This window comes from Phalaenopsis equestris, unplaced genomic scaffold, assembly GCF_001263595.1.
Source record: "Phalaenopsis equestris unplaced genomic scaffold, ASM126359v1 Scaffold000002, whole genome shotgun sequence".
In the NCBI taxonomy this organism is placed as follows: domain Eukaryota; kingdom Viridiplantae; phylum Streptophyta; class Magnoliopsida; order Asparagales; family Orchidaceae; genus Phalaenopsis; species Phalaenopsis equestris.
In genome coordinates, this window is record NW_018164444.1 from 14,007,286 (window position 1) to 14,025,600 (window position 18,315).

The 18,315-nt window shown below is 34.3% G+C and overlaps 2 protein-coding genes across 2 annotated transcripts; both read right to left on the reverse strand.

The window, feature by feature from the left end:
• Window positions 1–1,397: 1,397 nt before the first annotated feature.
• LOC110031227 (ricin B-like lectin R40G3) lies at window positions 1,398–4,145 on the reverse strand. Its single transcript, XM_020734366.1, has 4 exons — window positions 3,645–4,145; window positions 3,196–3,318; window positions 1,988–2,219; window positions 1,398–1,603 (listed from the first exon to the last, which is right to left on the reverse strand). Exons 1-3 carry the CDS (start codon window positions 4,143–4,145, stop codon window positions 1,989–1,991), a joined length of 855 nt encoding a protein of 284 aa, XP_020590025.1. The 3' UTR covers window positions 1,398–1,603; window position 1,988.
• Window positions 4,146–11,403: 7,258 nt separating this feature from the next.
• LOC110030477 (ricin B-like lectin R40C1) lies at window positions 11,404–17,710 on the reverse strand. The gene is made up of 7 exons (XM_020733206.1): window positions 17,208–17,710; window positions 16,981–17,103; window positions 16,664–16,895; window positions 12,113–12,276; window positions 11,891–12,013; window positions 11,570–11,801; window positions 11,404–11,484 (listed from the first exon to the last, which is right to left on the reverse strand). Coding segments are annotated over exons 1-7 (1,326 nt in total). The 5' UTR covers window positions 17,658–17,710; the 3' UTR covers window positions 11,404–11,482.
• Window positions 17,711–18,315: the final 605 nt, after the last annotated feature.

Here is an 18,315-nt window from a genome sequence, read left to right on the forward strand (position 1 = left end):
TTGTAGAAGCAACAATATCGATTAAAAAAATTGGTTGAAAGCTCATTATGAAAGAAATTATTTTTAAGGAGATGAAATCTTTTGTTTTGATAGGTTGCTCGTTAGACTAAATTCATTTAAAATTAGCTCAATCTAATTTGAATTTGAATTTGGTTTGAATCTTGTTTGGAATCTAATTTGAACAAAATTTTTGTTATAATAAACAAAAAATAATATTAATTGTTGAGAAATTAGGACGAAGAAAAATAGGAATCGATACAAATCTAGAAGAACATACAAAAATTTACGTGGTTCGGCAAAAATGCCTACATCATCGGGAGCAGAGCAGCGGCTTTTTCACTAATATAAAAAAAAGAGTACAACATACAAAATAGAATCTCGGAATCTCAGAAACTCGCCTAGGGTTTCAAACATGACATATATATAACCATATAGTACAATATTCTAGGGTTTCAAACAGGACATACATATAACCATATAGTACAATATATAATTACTTAAATTACCCTTGTACCAAACCGCGAGGTGTTGCCCCAACACCCCCAACGCACATAATGAAACTCCCTCGATTGGACAAATCCTTTCGCTCCTCTCCGCTCGTAGGCACCGCTCCGCTCGAGCATATGTCCTATTTATGGTATATGAGTCATATCTAACAAATCTCCACCTTGACAAATATCTAGCCCCTTAAGAGAAATACATATGCATAACAAATCTTCACCTTGACAAATATCCAACCACTTACGAGAAATACAAATGTCGAACAAAGCTCCACCTTGAAGAATATTTAGCCCTTTAAGAGATAATAAATCATGGAATTTCTTATGCAACAGTGTGGATTGGGCCACCATGCTTCCGCTGCACTCTCGCTGATCCCTCAAACCCACTAAATTCCAAAAGACACAACTCTTCAATTCCAAGAGACACCTCTTCATTCCAAGAAACTCCAAATTCTGGTATTATGAGCCATACCTAACAAATCTCCACCTTGGCGAATATCTAATCCCTTTAAGAGAAATGCATATGCATAACAAATAACATTGCATATGCATAATAATATAATGTTGTAATGTTATAACAGCATAACATTGAAATTAATGCTATTAAATGTATAAAACACCCAAAATTTGATATTGGTATATTTCACTAAAAAAAGGATAATTATGATAATATTTTTTATTTTATGTCAATGCATGTAAATATGAATGTTAATAAAGATAAAAAAAAGTGATGTATGCAAATGTTTTTACATAGAATCAAACTCTTATTAAATATTATCAGGTTATCTTATATAATAGTATCGCATGACAGGCGTGTGCATGTGAAGAGGCGTTGGCTTCATAAATGAGAAAAACGTTTTTCCATGAGGTGCAGGAGGAGAAAAATCATATGACACTGATGAACATCATTTTTCAAAACGACACATAATAATATTTTTATTGTACAATCATAATAAAGTTCAGCAAACATAGAAGTCACAACAGATACAAATGCAGGGAACAAACTCCACTGCAAATTTTATTCAGCAAACACACAAAAAAAAGTGAAGCTAAAAATACCTCATAACACACACACACTGAGCAAACTGCCTTCAAATACATTCCTGCATTAACAAAAATAAACACAGATAAATGGTATAATTTAACTTACAAAAATAGTTTAATTTGGGTTAACTGAAATAGATCCGACCAAAATTGTTTGACCCAACCCAAAGATTATCAAGATATTCAACAAGAACCCAACCTGCATCAACCTGCTGATCTGACATGACCCGTATAAACTGTTTAACATATCTATTTGGGTTAATTTTGAGTCCACCTCAGATTAGAATGCGGGTCAATTTTGAGTTTACTGGTCACCTTGAAACCGAATCCGACCCAAAAATTATTCGGTCAATCCAAATTTAGATTTTTTTTAGTGTGAGTCATATACAGAAGAATAAAAATAAAAAATTGAGGTATTTTTTTGAAACAACTAAAATACTTACATTAGTAAGGAACAATCTTCCACCTCTGATTCTTGCCCTTAAGCCACTCCCAGAGCACAATAATGGTTCCATCATGAACTCCTCCATGCTGCTCATCACCATTAAATGCATCAAAATTCAAACTAATGTTGTTCACCATTCTTATGCACCGGAATCCATCACCTAGATCCCTGCTCTCGGTCCAAAGAACCGATTCGTCGAGGAAATTGGGATTGTAGGGAACCAACTGGACCTGGCAGAAACACAAACAAAGAACGAATATAAGAAAGATAAAAAAAGTCCAGATCATAACTAGTTTATTACCTTAGTGCTTCATATGTAGGGGTACATATGCAAGTATGCATTGCTTTATGTTGCAAAAACAAAAAAATAAGAGAGAGAGAGAGATTCATGTGGAAAAAAAAATCAGAAAAATGAATCCCTTTTTTGGGAAATTTTGTATGGAAATCTTTATAGATCAATTGTGGAGAATGAAGCATTATTCCATTTTTCATAAGCTTGCCCTAAAGATTTAAACTTTTGTATATAGCTAAGAAAATTTGATAATTAAGATATCAAACCTTATTCACCATGATTAGCATCGAGATCAAACCAAATGACAATGAGCTTGGGACATGGCCACCAATAAGTTCAAGGGGTATTTACATAAATACCATACAATTCTATTGTATTTACATATTTAACACTTAAATTTTCATATTTGCATGCATAGCGTGCAAATCTTTAAAAGTTCAGGACACCAAAATAATTGTAAAAATGCAAAATACACTTTTCATGTAAAGGTTCAGGACACCAAAAAAAATGTGATGTGGAAGATTTGGGAGGAATAAATCTAAAAAGTAGTGTGTAGATGTTTGATATGCAAACACATGAGAATTGGGAGGCATGTATGTAAAAGCCCCTTAAAAACTACATGTTACTCGGTTGATTTTTAAAACCTTATGAATCCACCATGGTTGCAGCATAATGAAGCATTATTCTTCTTGTCCCAAACCCTCTTAACTCTTACTTGGTTTGCCGGATTACTAGGTTGCACAGAGCCTAATAAATCTATTAAAAATGCAACAAATCCCAGTAATCTTATATATTCTTTTAACCAGAGTATGAATTATGGATTCTTCAGAAGATGGAATGTAAAATATGAGCTTATCGACTATCCAAAGAGTTCCAAAGATACCAGTAAGTTATAAGGGGGATATTAAGCTTACTGGGTGAGTTGCTCCAAAGGAGTGCTTGATAGCTTCACCAGTAGCCTTGTTGATGAGAACAAAAGCAGGGAAGCTCTCTTCATCCTTCACTTTTGTGCTGTATCTCAGATCTTTAATCCAGTGCTGAACACAATGAACATGAGACATGGAAGTATAAATATCCCAAAGAAGTAAACAAAGATGATATCAAAGCGCAACATAATCTGATCAACGGGCTTTAATGATTCATCATCGGCCACAAAAATCTATTTAAGAAGTAGAGACGAAGGAGAAAAGATCCAAAATCCACGAAGGCAGACCACTCGATCACCACGGAATCAAGAACTAGAAAAAATCACTAATAAAATCAACAACAGGCAAAAGAGCCAAAACCGAAATAATCGGAGAAGAGTTAAGAAAAACAGTAATCACGTTTCGTTCAGGATTAAAGAGGATCCTGAAACCCTTGCCTGATACTCATCGCTGGGATCCTGCCTCGCGAGAATAACCTTTCCATCACGAATCGAGAGCGAGTAATTCTCCTCCGCCTTGGTGAACACTCTCACAGTCGGCTGCCGATTGAGAGATCCACCCTCCCCCTCATGGCTCGCATGATCGGAGTATCCCGAGCGGTGGTGTCCCTCCTCCCGTCCGTATGGCCTCTCGTGACGAGAGTCATGAAAAGGATCGTCGACGAAGGGAGAAGGGCGAGGTGGTGGCGGGCCATCGAAGAATGGTGGTGGCGGAGGTTCAGAAAACGTCGGCGGAGGAGCGAATCCAGCCCCGGGTTGATGGAAAACGTGGTGGACGCCGGGAGGAGGTTCGAAGGGTTCGGGACCGTCTGCTGGAAAAGGGAAATGAGGAGGAAAGCGGTTTCTTTCATCTTCGTCGTCGTCGCGGCGGGGGTGGGGGGGGGGGGGGGGGGTATGGTGCTCGTGGTGGTGGTGGTTGTGGCCGAAAGGAAACTCCATTATCGAGGGTTGGCAAAAGTGACGAGATGACACCGTACAGAGCCAGTGGGACGAGTTTTAAATGCAAAGACGAAGCGCAAAAAATATCATTTTTCTACGAGATTATCTATTTTTGTTAAATTTTGGCTTTATTATTTTAATTAGGCGAATTTACATAAATAACAATTCTTATGCATTTACATTATTTATTTTTAATTAAAGAAATAATTATAAAACTATCGTAGAATAAATTAATGTTAAAAAAGCTACAGTGATTATATAAATTAACTTTATTTAAAAAAATTAGATTATAGATTTAGAATAGCCATCACATTTAATTGGATCAAATTGCATAACGCGATCTATTACTATAGTTTAAAAAATAAAACAGATGAAGCTCAATTTTGCCAAATACTTTAAATAATCATAAACCTTAGGATCTGTTTGGAGCAGCTAACAGCTACAGTTTATTAGTAGGCTGCTTAAAAATAATTTGCTAAACACAATATCATCATACACAATGGTCAAATCCAAGTAATTGCTATCGATAGTCTTAACAAGTAAAATAAGGTAATCTATTTTAGAGTCTGTTTGGAGCAGCTAACAGCTACAGTTTATTGATAAGCTGCTTAAAAATAATTTGTTGATAAATTAGATGTAATAAGTATTATAAATTTTTATTTATTTATAAAAGTCTGATCTTGATCAGAATTGCCAAAAACAATATCATCTCACACAATGGTCAAATCCAAGTAATTGTTATCGATAGTCTTAACAAGTAAAATAAGGTAATCTATATAATAATTGAATAATATCGCAACCAATTATTAATTGACACTAACAAATAATGATGTTTTCTGACTTCTCTCAGATGCTCTTCGCACACGCGCTCAGCGTGTACGAGCGCATGTGTCGCCGCATGATCGCATAAGATCTTAAGATAATATTTTTATTAAGTGGACCATATTGAATAATATATAAATAGTAAAATTTGACTTATTTGTAAATTGAAAAAACGTATTTGAGAAGAAGTAAAAATTCCATTTTTATGTTTTGATGAGCGATGAATCATCGTCGCACGTGTAAGATTATGCCACACGATTGCCGACAGAAAACAAAAAAGATCATAGTGGTCAGAAGATAACGTTACTTAAATTCGAAAATTCATGGATTTTTTTTCGTCAACTTTAGAAGATAAAAGGAGATTTACATGCCTACCACCAAATTAGAAATCTATTAACATATTAATAGTATAAATTTTCAATTTTTACTTATTCCAAAAACATATATAAAAATTCATATTCATGAATTTATCAATCATCCAAACTTCAATTTTTATGTATATGTCAATTCATGGGAATTGAGTGGTACGTAAGGTTATAAGCAAATCGAGTTTGAGTGAGCTCAAGTTTGACCCGTGTTCTGCTAGTTCAAAAATAACTATATTTGTAATTGACTCATTTTTTGAAATTGCTCTTGAACGATGTGCTTTTGTTTGTCTCGATTTACATATTTTTATTCTTGGTCGACTCTAAACTAGCTCATTAAAATTAATTAGAAAAATAAAAGTATGATCTTGGATTTGAACAAGCACCATTTTTATACAATAAAAGGGATAAAACCACATGACCAAGCAGGATATTACAACTTTTAAGAGATATAAATATTTATATAAAATAATATTATATAAATGATATATATAATTTTTATATTTCGAGCTAAAACGAACCGAACATGATTAAACAAAGATTTTTTGTGTTCGACTCGTTTACTCAACGCCGAACATAAGTTGTTCATGCGCAACAAGCTTTTTTTTATAGCCATAGAGATTCAAGCTTTTTTTTATTATATATGTAATAAAATAATTAATAAAAGAAGCTTAAACACAAGCAAAATGCTTACTGATTTTGAAATAAAAATTATGAATTAAAATTCGATGTATAACATCATCTCCATTAATCTTATCTTATTTATTTGGAGTAAGTGAACAACTTTTGACCATATTATCATATCTTTACCTGCCATCTTCCATGACCCTTTGATGCCAATTTCATCTACTAAACCTAACAGTCTCATTATCATCTTTAAAACCCTAATATTCATAAGTTCTATGCATGTGATGTGAAATATAAATTTATTTTTTTTATCTTTAATTGGATTTGTTTTATTTATTTATAATTTATTTTTACATAATAAAATATTTGAGATGGATTTGTTACTAATAAAATAAAAAAAAATTGTTGAGTCAAGCACTCCTATCAAAATAAATCGGCTGAACCCACATGCCAAAGTGGCTAAGCTAATCTGGGGCAAACTAGGCATCGAATAAAAAAAGCATCAGTACTTCAAGTTAAATGAGTTTGTCTTTATTTATGAGCGATCAAGTCAAGCACGTCTTCTGAAAAGATCGAGCCAAATCCACCTAATGAAGTTACCAAGCTAGTTCGGGGCAAATGAGACGCTGAAGAAATTTCATCAATACATGCATCAGTCTTTATTTATGATGCTATTAGACACCCACAGCTCAATCTTTTCATCTATACACAGCAGACAGACACAATATTATATGTAATGTAACAAAAGGGGATTGAGGAAAAAAATGACGTCATAATCTCCCCCTCTTTCTCTCTATTGTGAAGCAGAGATCCTTTTTTAAGTCATTCCCAACTATAAGGGAATCAAGAGAAAATATAGAGCGAGAAACATGAGCTCTAGAAACATATCCATTATATGCATCCATATCAATATCCTAAAAATAAGGTATTTATTAGGTTGTATAAACTCACCAATAATATAATTTTTAGGAGGAAGATATACATATAAAAATGTTAGATATGGCTTTAGAGCGGAGCAAAGCGGAGCGGAAGATTCTGTCCAAATCAAGGGAGTTTACTTATGTGGGTTGGGATGTGGTACATGGGTAATTTGGTAATTATATATTGTACTACAAGGTTTTCTAGGGTCATAAATATGTCTGTATGTAACCCTAGGTGTTATCCCAAATTCTATAATTCATTTTCTGAATATTGAAAGGAATTCGCCGCTTTGCTTCCGAGGACGTAGGCATCTTCGCCGAACCTCGTTAAACCTTTGTGTTCTTCTGGATTTGTGTCAATTCATATTTTTCTTCGCCCTAATTTCTCAACAAGTGGTATCAGAGCGAGGTTCGAGGGTAGGGAAGAAAAATATCGGTGCAGGAAAAAGAAGATTTGAGAAAGAAGTTCGACGATCAGGGCTTCAGCGAGAAGAAGGATTCGCGATCAATTTGGGTTCGGCGATGGATTGCAAGAAGTTCGGAGACGAGTCTTGGCGATTGTGGCACTACTTCGGTTGGCTTGCATCGCGCCAGGAGTTCGTAGACGATCGGAGACCAGGCGAGATCTTGTGAACAGAAGAAACGAGGGCTCCTGTTTGCGACAGTTTCGCTTCACAGCAAACATGCAAACTATTTGAACTCCAGAGCTTCTTCCGTGACAGCAGGCGATTTCCTGAAAGCGCAAGAAAATTGGCTCTGATTTCATTCCTTCGCTGGAGGAGGATGAAGAAAGGAAAGTTTTTCAAATTCATTAATTAAAAGGAAATATTTTAATTAATGGGGACTTAATTAAGGAAGCTTATTTACAAAATATTTCAATCTTTTCTTTTCAAAAAAAAAAACTTTTTGCTTTTTTGAAAAGCTTAATTAAGGGAAATTTTTTTCAGTCCTTTTTTTTTTCTTTTTGAAAGGATTTTGAGCAAGGATTTGTACAGGAATTTGCAAAAATAATTTGTTGCAAGAGTTATTTTCAAATGACATTATTATTTGTTGCAAGAGTTATTTTCAAATGACATTTTCTGGTGCAAAATTCGAGGTGGTGAAGTTCAACGGAACTGATAACTTCGGATTGGGGCAAATAAGAGTAAAAAATCTGTTGACTCAATAGGGAATCTTGAAAGCTTTGCGGGCAGCAAAACCAAATGCCATGAAAGATGAAGATTAGGAAGAATGACAACAACGAGCGACAACAACTATACGCATATGCGTGACAAATGAAGTTATGTATCACGTGATGAATTTAAAATCTCCAAGGGAGATTTGAAAGAAATTGGAAACTCAGTTTATGGCTAAATCTCAGATGAATAAATTGTATCTGAAGCAAAAATTGTATGGGCTGAAGATGCAAAAATGTTCTGATCTGGCGCAACATGTTAATGGCTTCAATTAAATAATCACAAACCTGTCACGGCTTGATGTGAGTATTGAGGATGAAGATTGAGCGATGATTTTGTTGTGTTCATTGCCCTCTTTCTATGAACACCTAGTGACTACTCTTACATATGAGAAATAAACTATCAAAGTTAATGAGATCACTGTAGCATTATTGGCTCACAACCAGCAGAAGCAGAATGCAGGGGAAAACTCTCATGGTGACGATTTATATGTTAAGGGTAAGCATAATCATGGAAGAAAGAAAAAAAAGGAGGGTTCTGAAAGATGAAATTCCAAATCAAAGTTCAGAGGCAAAAAGACAATTCATTGCTACAATTGCAAGGAGTCAGGTCATATGAAGAGAAATTGTTCAAAGCTGAAGAAGCAGACTGCGGAGAAAGGTGATGAATCATCGAAGTCTGCAAATGTGGTGCAGAGTGACAATTCAGATTATAATGATGACGATATGCTTTCAGTTTCATCAACTCAGTTGAAAAATGCATGAATTCTTGATTCAGGATGCTCCTATCACATAACACCTAACAGAGAATGATTTACTTCATACAGGAGCGGAGCGGAGCGGAAAATTCTGTCCAAGTCAGGGGAGTTTTCTTATGTGGGTTGGGGGTGTGGTACAAGGGTAATTTGGTAATTACATATTGTACACCAGAGTTTTCTAGGGTTATAAATAAGTCTATATATTACTCTAGGTGTTATTCCAAATTCTGTAATATCTTTTCTGAATATTAAAATGAATTTGCCGCTCAGCTCTCGAAAACGTAGGCATTTTCGCCGAACCTCGTTAAACCTCTGTGTTCTTCTGGATTTGCGCCGATTCATATTTTTCTTCGCCCTAATTTCTCAACAGAAAAGATGTGTTTCACTTTTAAAAATTAAAAGTAGTAGCATTTCTGATGTCTTTTAAAGTTTCGAGTGTAATAAATACAAATATAGTTTAGGTATTATATTCATAAGTACATCAGAATTATAGTGTTATTTATTTAAATGTCCCAAAAATGTAATATAAGTATGTTCACACATATTGAGGAAAGAGAAGGCCTGTTTTAATTAAGGGAGTGGGCTTTCCAGTTGACGGGTTTAGTTAGTTGTCAGTTTAGCTTAACCCAACCAACCAGAATACACGTTTTTCTTCAGAAATGGCCAGCCAGGGTGGAAGAAATATTATATTTGTAAGTCCGAACGACTAACTATCAGCTACTACATCACACATCAATGAGGTGTATGACGACATAGTGGTTGTTATTTGGTTGTCTAAACATGCGGTGTTCGGATGCAATATTTTCTCTTCAGCGTGATCTATAACTTAACTCACTGATATGTCAGGTTGACCTGCGAAAGTACATTGGCAAACTTGTAGGTCAAATTGGTCTATCCATTCCGTATGAGAAATTAACAATTCAGATTCACTCGCTAAGTTCGCCACCTTGACAATCTTCGTAACTATAAGAACATAAAAGCCAATATTGTAATCAAGAATTGACATAGGACACATTCTCATTTACAAGTCATCTCTCGCACATGTGGCAATCTTTTCATCAAGTTACCGTGAACATATTATTGCATAACAAAACTTACCATAATCTCTAAAGAACTTAAGAAAAGCCCCTCTTGCACTACCGGTTGGATGAAGTGCACCAGGGCCCCTCTGACCTCCAGGACCTTATTCGACACACCCCGCTCCCAATTTTAGGCAACATACGAGAAATCTGACTCCACTCTTCCTTCAAAGTGTTGTATTGAACATATACTGTCACTATAAGCAGCAAATTATATATTCTTGATGGTATAAAATTTCAACCATAAGCTATAATAACTAACATTAATTGTGAGCTACAGCTAATATATATTCATATGAGACACGTAAATGGCCCTAAATTTTAATATATGAATAATACACATAAATTTATATTTTGGATCCAACTAGCAAACAAATTATTATTTACACGTCGAACACTTGATGGATGATCGAACATTACCAAAAACCGAATCGAAAGCACATGGGTGGACCGGGTCTATTCAAGATTCCTGTATACGAATTTCAAAGTCCTTGTGCGATTGATTCAGGGCGTGCGATGGATTTATTTGAAAGGATTGGTTTACATTTTGGTGAAATCGACTTCCAAATTCTAAAATTTCAAGTTGGCTAAATGCTTCCCAAATCGATCAAAACCAAAATGAAATAATAGTCAACTTAGCATGGTTCTGCTGACCATAGCATGGTTTTGTTTGGGTAAACTAGATTTTGACAATGTCTTAAAAAAATTGCCTGAAATCTGCATTTTCTCACTTCTCTTAGCTAGGTGCGGTGACAACTTTCTAGTAACTGTTTGACTTTAATTAAAAAAAAATTGTAAAGGCCACTGCGGTTTTTTAAGCATCAGATTATTATTTAACAGCTTCAGACTGCTTTTTAATAAGCTTCAGCTGCCCCAAACAGACCCTCAATCAGTTTAACTTTGAGCAAACTGAAATTTAGTATTAGCTCTAAAATTATTAAAAATTATTGTTCCTTTTTTAGAGTGGTTTTTATCTTCATTTCTCCCTCTCTTAAAAGACCCGAAGATTAATGTAATAGCAAAAACATGCCATGTGAAGTTAGTAATTGACTAATTCAAGTGAATTTAATCTTTCAAACTTGATATCATTTATTTTAATTTATTTTAATTTAATGATGATCAAAACCAATCCATAAATTCAAAACTAAATATTTAAATTCTTTAAAATTAGAATTTTATTTTAAAATTGAGACAGATAAATAAAAAATATGATTGTTTTAATTCGTTTTTTAGCTTTGACCAAATAATTCACACTCATAATATATTTATATTATTAAATTTAAATTTAAAGGTATTTATATAGTTATTTGATTCATATTTTTCATTATACCTATACTTCAAATAATATAACTAAGAAATTTACTTGGAACTCAACCAAAGCATAATTAAATTAACAGAGAATTTAAAAACAACATAATAGATTCAGAATCATAAACTCACATAACATGAAACATAAACTCAAAGACGAAAATGAAAATTAAACACAAACACAAATCCCTGCAAAGCTTCATTAAACAGCAACAGATGCAACTCCTCACGCTCATTCCAGCATGCATTACTGAGCACTGGCGACAGAAAAGTATACCTTCCCTCTCTGCAACAACAGCAAAAATCAAGAACTGATAAAACAAGCGCTAAAATCTTACAAGCGTTAAGAAGATACATATAAGAATACTTACAGTAGAAAGGAACAATCTTCCAGCTCTGATTCTTCCCCTTGAGAAACTCCCACAGCACAACAATGGTGCCATCATGAACACCACCATGATCCTTATCTCCATGAAAGGCGTCAAAACCAAGCCTTATGTTGTTCACCATCCTAATGCTGCGATAACCCTTTCCCACATCATGGCTCTCAGTCCACAGAATCGATTCATCAATGTATTCCGGATTGAATGGTATCAGACGAACCTTAACAATTATATATATTTAGCTAGTTAGTGGTTACTCGTTTTTAGTTTTAAATAAAGATGAATTAATAACTAAAAAAATTAGCCTACAGGGTGTTTTGCGCCAAGAGAGTGCTTGATGGCCAAACCAGTAGCTTTATTAATAAGTGCAAAAGCAGGGAGACCTTCCTCATCCTTCACCTCGTTCCCCCAACGGAAATCTTTGTACCAGTGCTGCAAGATTGGATTTTTAAGCATGAAGATTAGATCTTGATGAATAGGAAAAAGGATAAGACGAAAAAACAGAGAGCTTGATGGGTTATAATAAGGTGCCTGAAATTCATCACGGGGGTTCGTCGGAACAAGGACGACGTTTTGTTCACGGATGGAAAGAGAGTAGTTATCTTCAGCCCTGCTGTAAATTCTGAAGGTGGTGTTGTGAGCTATGTCACCGTTGTAACGGTTAGGGTGGGGATCGGTGTAGGGGTATGGCTGCGCTGGCTGGTACGATGCCGGCGGAAAAGGGTGGTTTTGATGGTGTTCGTGTTGGTGGTGATGATGGTGGTCTTCATGGTGGTGGTGGCGATCATGGTGGTCATCATGGTGGCAGTCATGGTGATCATCATGATGGTGATGATGATGGCTCATGGTTAATGGTTTTTATTCATGGTGGCAACCATGGTGATCATCATGATGGTGATGATCATGGTGATGATGATGGCTCATGGTTAATGGTTTTTAAATTGTTAATGGCTATGGTTTCTCTAGATGGGGAAAAGGTGGGATTTTTATAGGTGGGAAGGGAGGAATTTGAGCTTTTGAGGGAGCTCTATTCTTGTTTCATTTTCAAATTGGCAATAGAATTTAGTTGGGAAAAGAGCATACGTAATTGGACACCTTATAAGAATAGACTTGTATTATTTGTTTTTTTTTTTTTCAAAATTTATAAATGAAAATAATATTTTAAACTAACACTTTTATATTGAAATCAGTATTTTCTATATGGTCAACCAACTTGTCCTTAATTTCTAATATCATTTAACTAAAAATTTTTATTTTTGCATCATCGAAAATAAATTAATCCATTGTTTTTTTACCGTCGCAAATAATATTTCATTTGATATTTTTTTATAAAATTAAAACAATGCTTAATTTATCATATCACTCACTTAATACTTTATTCAATTATTAAAAATAAATTATTTAATCATGATATAGAGTGGAAAATCTTGTTTTCTATAATGTATCTTCTTCTCGGTCATTTAAATAAGCTGAAAAATGGAACTTTGAAAGTATTTTCACAGTAATTTTTTCACATGTCAATAATGGAAAAAATTATTATGTATAGAGCCTGATTGTATTCAGATTCCATATACAGCGATGTTGTATATTATTGTACAACAAATTTTTTTCGTACAATATGTGTATCACAATGTACAATTTCATAAATATTACCATTAATTTTGATTATTATATATGTATATGTATATATATGTTTGATTTGTTTGGTTAAATGAAAATTATGATTTGACCAAATATTGCGCAGATCACATGTCCATCTTTGAAAAACTTGGGGCACGTCAAGTTAAAACTCATTAATATTATCACAAAAGACCCTTCCAAAACAAATAATCGGCATTTAAACTATTGATCATGACAAAAATAGCATCCACCAATTATGACTTAGTTTCTACATTGTGAGCAACGCAAAAATCAAATCTATAATTATAATATGATTCAAGGAAATTTATAATATGATCATATATAATACAAAGATTGAGATTAACATACATATGTATCATTTAATTAAGTATTTATAAATCTAACACCTAAATTTTTATTTATATTACACTCAAAATCTCTAAATAACAATAAAGTTATCACTAATATTAAGTTTATTAAAATAAATGATATATTTTCCTACATATGTTTTGATATGATTGAAACATCGTAATATTAATCTTTTAGAAATTAAAGAAGAATAGATTCACATGAAAAAGTTTGGGAGGAATTGATGCTCACATTATTAAGTAATAGCTAGGGATGTAATCAAAACCAAGTTGAGCCTAGCATTCCATTGATTGACTTGGTTTGATCATTTTAGAAGTTCTTCGTATTCGGCTCAAACTCGAGCCGAGCTTTCACATGAATATTCGTTCTTTGCTTGTTTAGATTTTCGATTGATTGTACATATTTTGAATTAGTTAATTTTAATCTAGTAACTTCCAGATAATTAAATTTCATTTAAATAATATATCATATAATTATATAACTTTTAACCTCTTATTTGTTGAACAACAAATGAGTTTTTTCATGAACAAAAATAATTAAGTTGAATCATGCTTAAGTTTGGAACATCCATTTAATTTTCAATTCTTCAAAAAAATATTAAAATTTATTTATTTACTAATTTAAACAAACTTATCGAGTATTAATTTAGATCAGTTCAAATTATTGATATGAATCAAATGTGTAAAATATTTCTATATTATTTTTATAATATTTGTGTCATATTTATATTTTTCTACGGTATTTGTGATTATATATGCAATGTAAATATGATTAGGCATCTTGGGGAGCAAAAGGACTCAAAAGGGGTTGAACCAACACTAAGACACCAGTTCTAAGTGCCCATAACTAGAGGATTAGTGCAAAGGCGTCCGGAACCAAAGAACTAGACATCGGCTCTATGCATCTAGGTGTTCGGATCCAGAGGCCCGGGCACAAAGTTTGGGCTCCTAAGCATTCGTAAGTGCCAGATTTAAGTTCAGACGCCTCCTCTCACACCAAGAAAGTTAAAAAGTGTCTAATACAAACCAACAAAAGAGAGGAGATGATTTTAGAAAGGAGAAGGAGAATACCTTGGAGCAGTCTGAGCATTTCAAAAGAGGAATATTGAGGAGAGTGCATATCCATTTCAAAGAAGGAATGTTGAGTTGTGAATTGTGAGTGTGACTGAGTGTTCTCCTGAGTGAGACTAAGTGTAAGGGTGAGTGTGTATTCTTTCTTGTACTCAAAATGGTGTAACTTTAGAATTTTGTTATAAGTGATATTGTTTTAACTTTGTTAAACTTTGATTTTACAATGAAATATATGTTGTGTTCAACCATAATAAATATGACTTAAACTTCTATCTCACTTGAATTAGATATTTCTTTGTAATTGGTGAAGTATATGTGTTATACGATTGCATGTAATTTATTTAAAAGTTGATTGTTTAAGCTTCTGCTTGTAATTCATTCCAAAACAAATCACTTAGGATGTTAAAATGGATTGTGATCTAGTAATGTCAGAGTATTCTATTGGAGCATTCAGGTTAACATACACTACTCTAAGAGAGAAGAAATGTTTCTATTAGGATTGTTCAATCATGTAGGCAAACTTACAAGCACTAAAGTTTTTGCATGATTAGAGGACTACGTGTAATATAAAACTCAAATTAGCTTATAAATATCGAAAGATGCTAAAAAAGTATTGTTCCTGATTATAAACTTTATTAGAGTCACTGAGATAGATATGGTTAGCATAAGAATTCAAGAGAGGTTTTCTATTGCTTGTTCAAACTCAAAACTAGTTATAGATTTTATTTATTTCAAAAATTAAGATTAGAAACTTTAAAATCACTAGATTTTGGACCTTTAGGCTAGATTCAAAATCAGAAACTTTCAAACTTTAGGAATACACTCAATCCATGCAAGATCAATACACAAACTTAATTTTGTATACTATTTGGTAGACACATATTTTTATGTGTATCACCGGTGCTTCATAGTAATTGTCCAATGAGTGCAATGGTTCATTTGCATCCCTTGTAATAGCCATAGAATTGTTTAAAAATAGCCAAATTAATTAGCCTGCAAATCACATGCATGGCACAGTATAAAACTCACATTTGACTAATTTTTCCCTTATTGATCATGTCTAAGATAATCATTGATGAAAATGTCCAAAACCACTTTTCTAGATAATCCTCTACATATTTGTTGTCTTATAGTTATCCCTATAGCTCTATGTTACTTGCATTTTTTTTTCTTCAAAATAATGGAAGCAAAAGCACAAAAGCAATGAAATCTCATTTTCTATTCTCTTGGTTTATATGAATTCCGGATCAAATAGCTATTGAATTTAGCAGGCTAGAAGGCCCCTAATTAAATTTAACTCAAAAAATTATGAGATAATGACTTCATTATATGCTTAAATAAAAAAATTTAAAAACCTTTTTATATTTTGAAGATATATTATTTCATGTCGTTCATGCTGTAAAGAGATGCTGAATAATGTAAATTGGCTCTGAAAGAGTTCTATCTTTTGAGTCATTGCAAAAGATTTAATATGTTTTCCAACTCAAATTAATTTGATAATGAGCCAATAACTTGTTCTATTGTTTAAATAAGAATAAAAATATTTGGTTAACATGAAGGACTTATAAATTCATTATTAAATATAGTAGAACCTTGAGCATTAAAAACAACATTAATATCTTCTTCTATGGAAGATAATACTTGAGCATTAAAAACAACATAATCATAAAACAACATTAATATCTTCTTCTATGGAAGATAATCTCATAAACCCACAAAACATTCAAAATGCATAAAGTTTAATCAAACACAAAACATCTCTGACTGATCATATTTAAAAAAAAAAATTGCAGACTCAGACATCATAACTCCTTCCAATGATTCGTGAAACTTCAGCTAGCAGATGCAACTCCTCTCAGAAAACAAAGCTTATTCGAACATTCAGTAATAAAACTGATAGCAGACACTTCTATCTTCCCACTCTGCAAAACCAAACCAGTAAAATATAAAGAAAAATTAATTCAAAGACTGAAGAAACAATCAGCTGATCTATAAATCATTAAAAACATTTTAGAAAACTTACAGTAGTAAGGAACAATCTTCCACCTCTGATTCTTCCCCTTAAGCCACTCCCACAGCACAACAGTGGTGCCATCATGAACACCACCATGATCCTTATCGCCATGGAAGGCATCAAAGTTAAGCCTTATATTATTCACCATTCTGATGCAATGATAGCCTTCCCCTGTATCGTAGCTCTCCGTCCACAGAATCGACTCATCCATGAACTCCGGATTGAATGGTATCAGACGAACCTTAATCAAACAAATTAATCACTTCTTAATTCCTCTCTAATTACTCTAAAGCAAAGATGAATTATATATCATTATTAAATCTTACAGGGTGTTTTGGGCCGAGAGAGTGTTTAATGGCCAAACCAGTAGCTTTATTAACCAACGCAAAAGCAGGAAGGCCTTCATCATCCTTCACTTCGTTCGCCCAGCGGAAATCTTTGTACCAGTGCTGCAAAATTGGATTTTTATGCAGAAAGGTGAGATTTTTATGGAAAAAAGTAAAGATCGGATGAAAAAAAGGAGCCGGCTTGATGTTTGAGAGAAAATGAGTGCCTGGTAGTCGTCACGGGGATTCGCCGGAACTAGAACAACGTTGCCCTCGCGGATTGAGAGAGAGTAGTTTTCCTCGGCTTTGGTGTAGACTCTAACAGTGGGGTTGTTGTGTACCTCGCCGGGGTAGTGGCCGGTGGGATGCTGGTGGTGCTGGTGGTGCTGGTGCGCCGGCTGCGGTTGATAACCTGGTTGCTGTTGATAGCCCTGATGCGACTGATAACCGGATTGAGGAGGGTAGGACTGCTGTGGAGGGTAGGACTGCTGCGGAGGGAAGGACTGCTGCGGAGGGTAGGATGATTGAGGAGGGTAAGACGACTGTGGAGGGTATGAGAGTGGCTGCGAAGGGTAGGAAGACTGAGGAGGGTAAGATGATGGTGGTGGATGGGAAGGCCGCGGCGGCTCTTGCCGGTGGTGGTCATCGTTTTTGTGGTTATGGCGGAAGAAACTCATGGTGGATGCTCTGGTAATATGGCTGTTGGTGGCGATGGGTGGTGCAGAGGTGGGTTTTTATAAGTGGAAAATAAATCAACTCGATTTATTTGTAAATTTATTATAAGATCACTTTAAATTAATATTATTTTTCTCTCTTATATAATAAATAAGTCCGCTTAAATAAGCTCGAAATTGATGAAGTTAATCAAGTTCATACTCAAGCTGAGGGTGACTCGAGCTCGACTCGACTAGTTTACCCCAACCCAAATCCAATTCTTTTTAGGACGTAGGGTCTCGCACTGTCCGTGAGTTCATACAACATCAGAAATGTATTATCTGAAGAGGAAGATATGAAAAAAGAAGATGAATGTGTTAATAGAGCTAGAGGAAAGATTTTGTTTCTAAGGAAAATTAAATAACTATAAAATTACATTTCGTACCGTACTGCGTCTATCCATGATGCTTCAGGAAGATGACAACGTGGGTGTTAGGCAACTCTATAGTAGAGATGTCATGTACCCTAATGTAATGGTGTTCTTCTAAGGTAGTCGGTTTGCATCATGCTAGTTTGACCACTTTGGCTGATGAGCTCAATTCGACTACTCCGACGGTGGGCTCAATTCTACCATCGCGAAAAGTGGCTTAGTTCGCCCACTTCGGCAGGTAGGCGCGGGGC

Bases quoted from the DNA above. Each gene is read 5' to 3' on its own strand.
- LOC110031227 (XM_020734366.1), bottom strand. From the start codon at position 4,145: ATGGAGTTTCCTTTCGGCCACAACCACCACCACCACGAGCACCATACC. The intron at 3,319-3,644 runs GCAAGGGTTTCA...CATTGTGTTCAG, and splicing joins ATCCCAGCGATGAGTATCAG to CACTGGATTAAAGATCTGAG. The intron at 2,220-3,195 runs GTAAGCTTAATA...TGTTTCTGCCAG, and splicing joins CCTTTGGAGCAACTCACCCA to GTCCAGTTGGTTCCCTACAA.
- LOC110030477 (XM_020733206.1), bottom strand. From the start codon at position 17,657: ATGAGTTTCTTCCGCCATAACCACAAAAACGATGACCACCACCGGCAA. The intron at 17,104-17,207 runs GCACTCATTTTC...CCAATTTTGCAG, and splicing joins ATCCCCGTGACGACTACCAG to CACTGGTACAAAGATTTCCG. The intron at 12,277-16,663 runs GTAAGTTTTCTA...CGTACCAGCCAG, and splicing joins GAAGATTGTTCCTTACTACT to CGCAGCCATACCCCTACACC.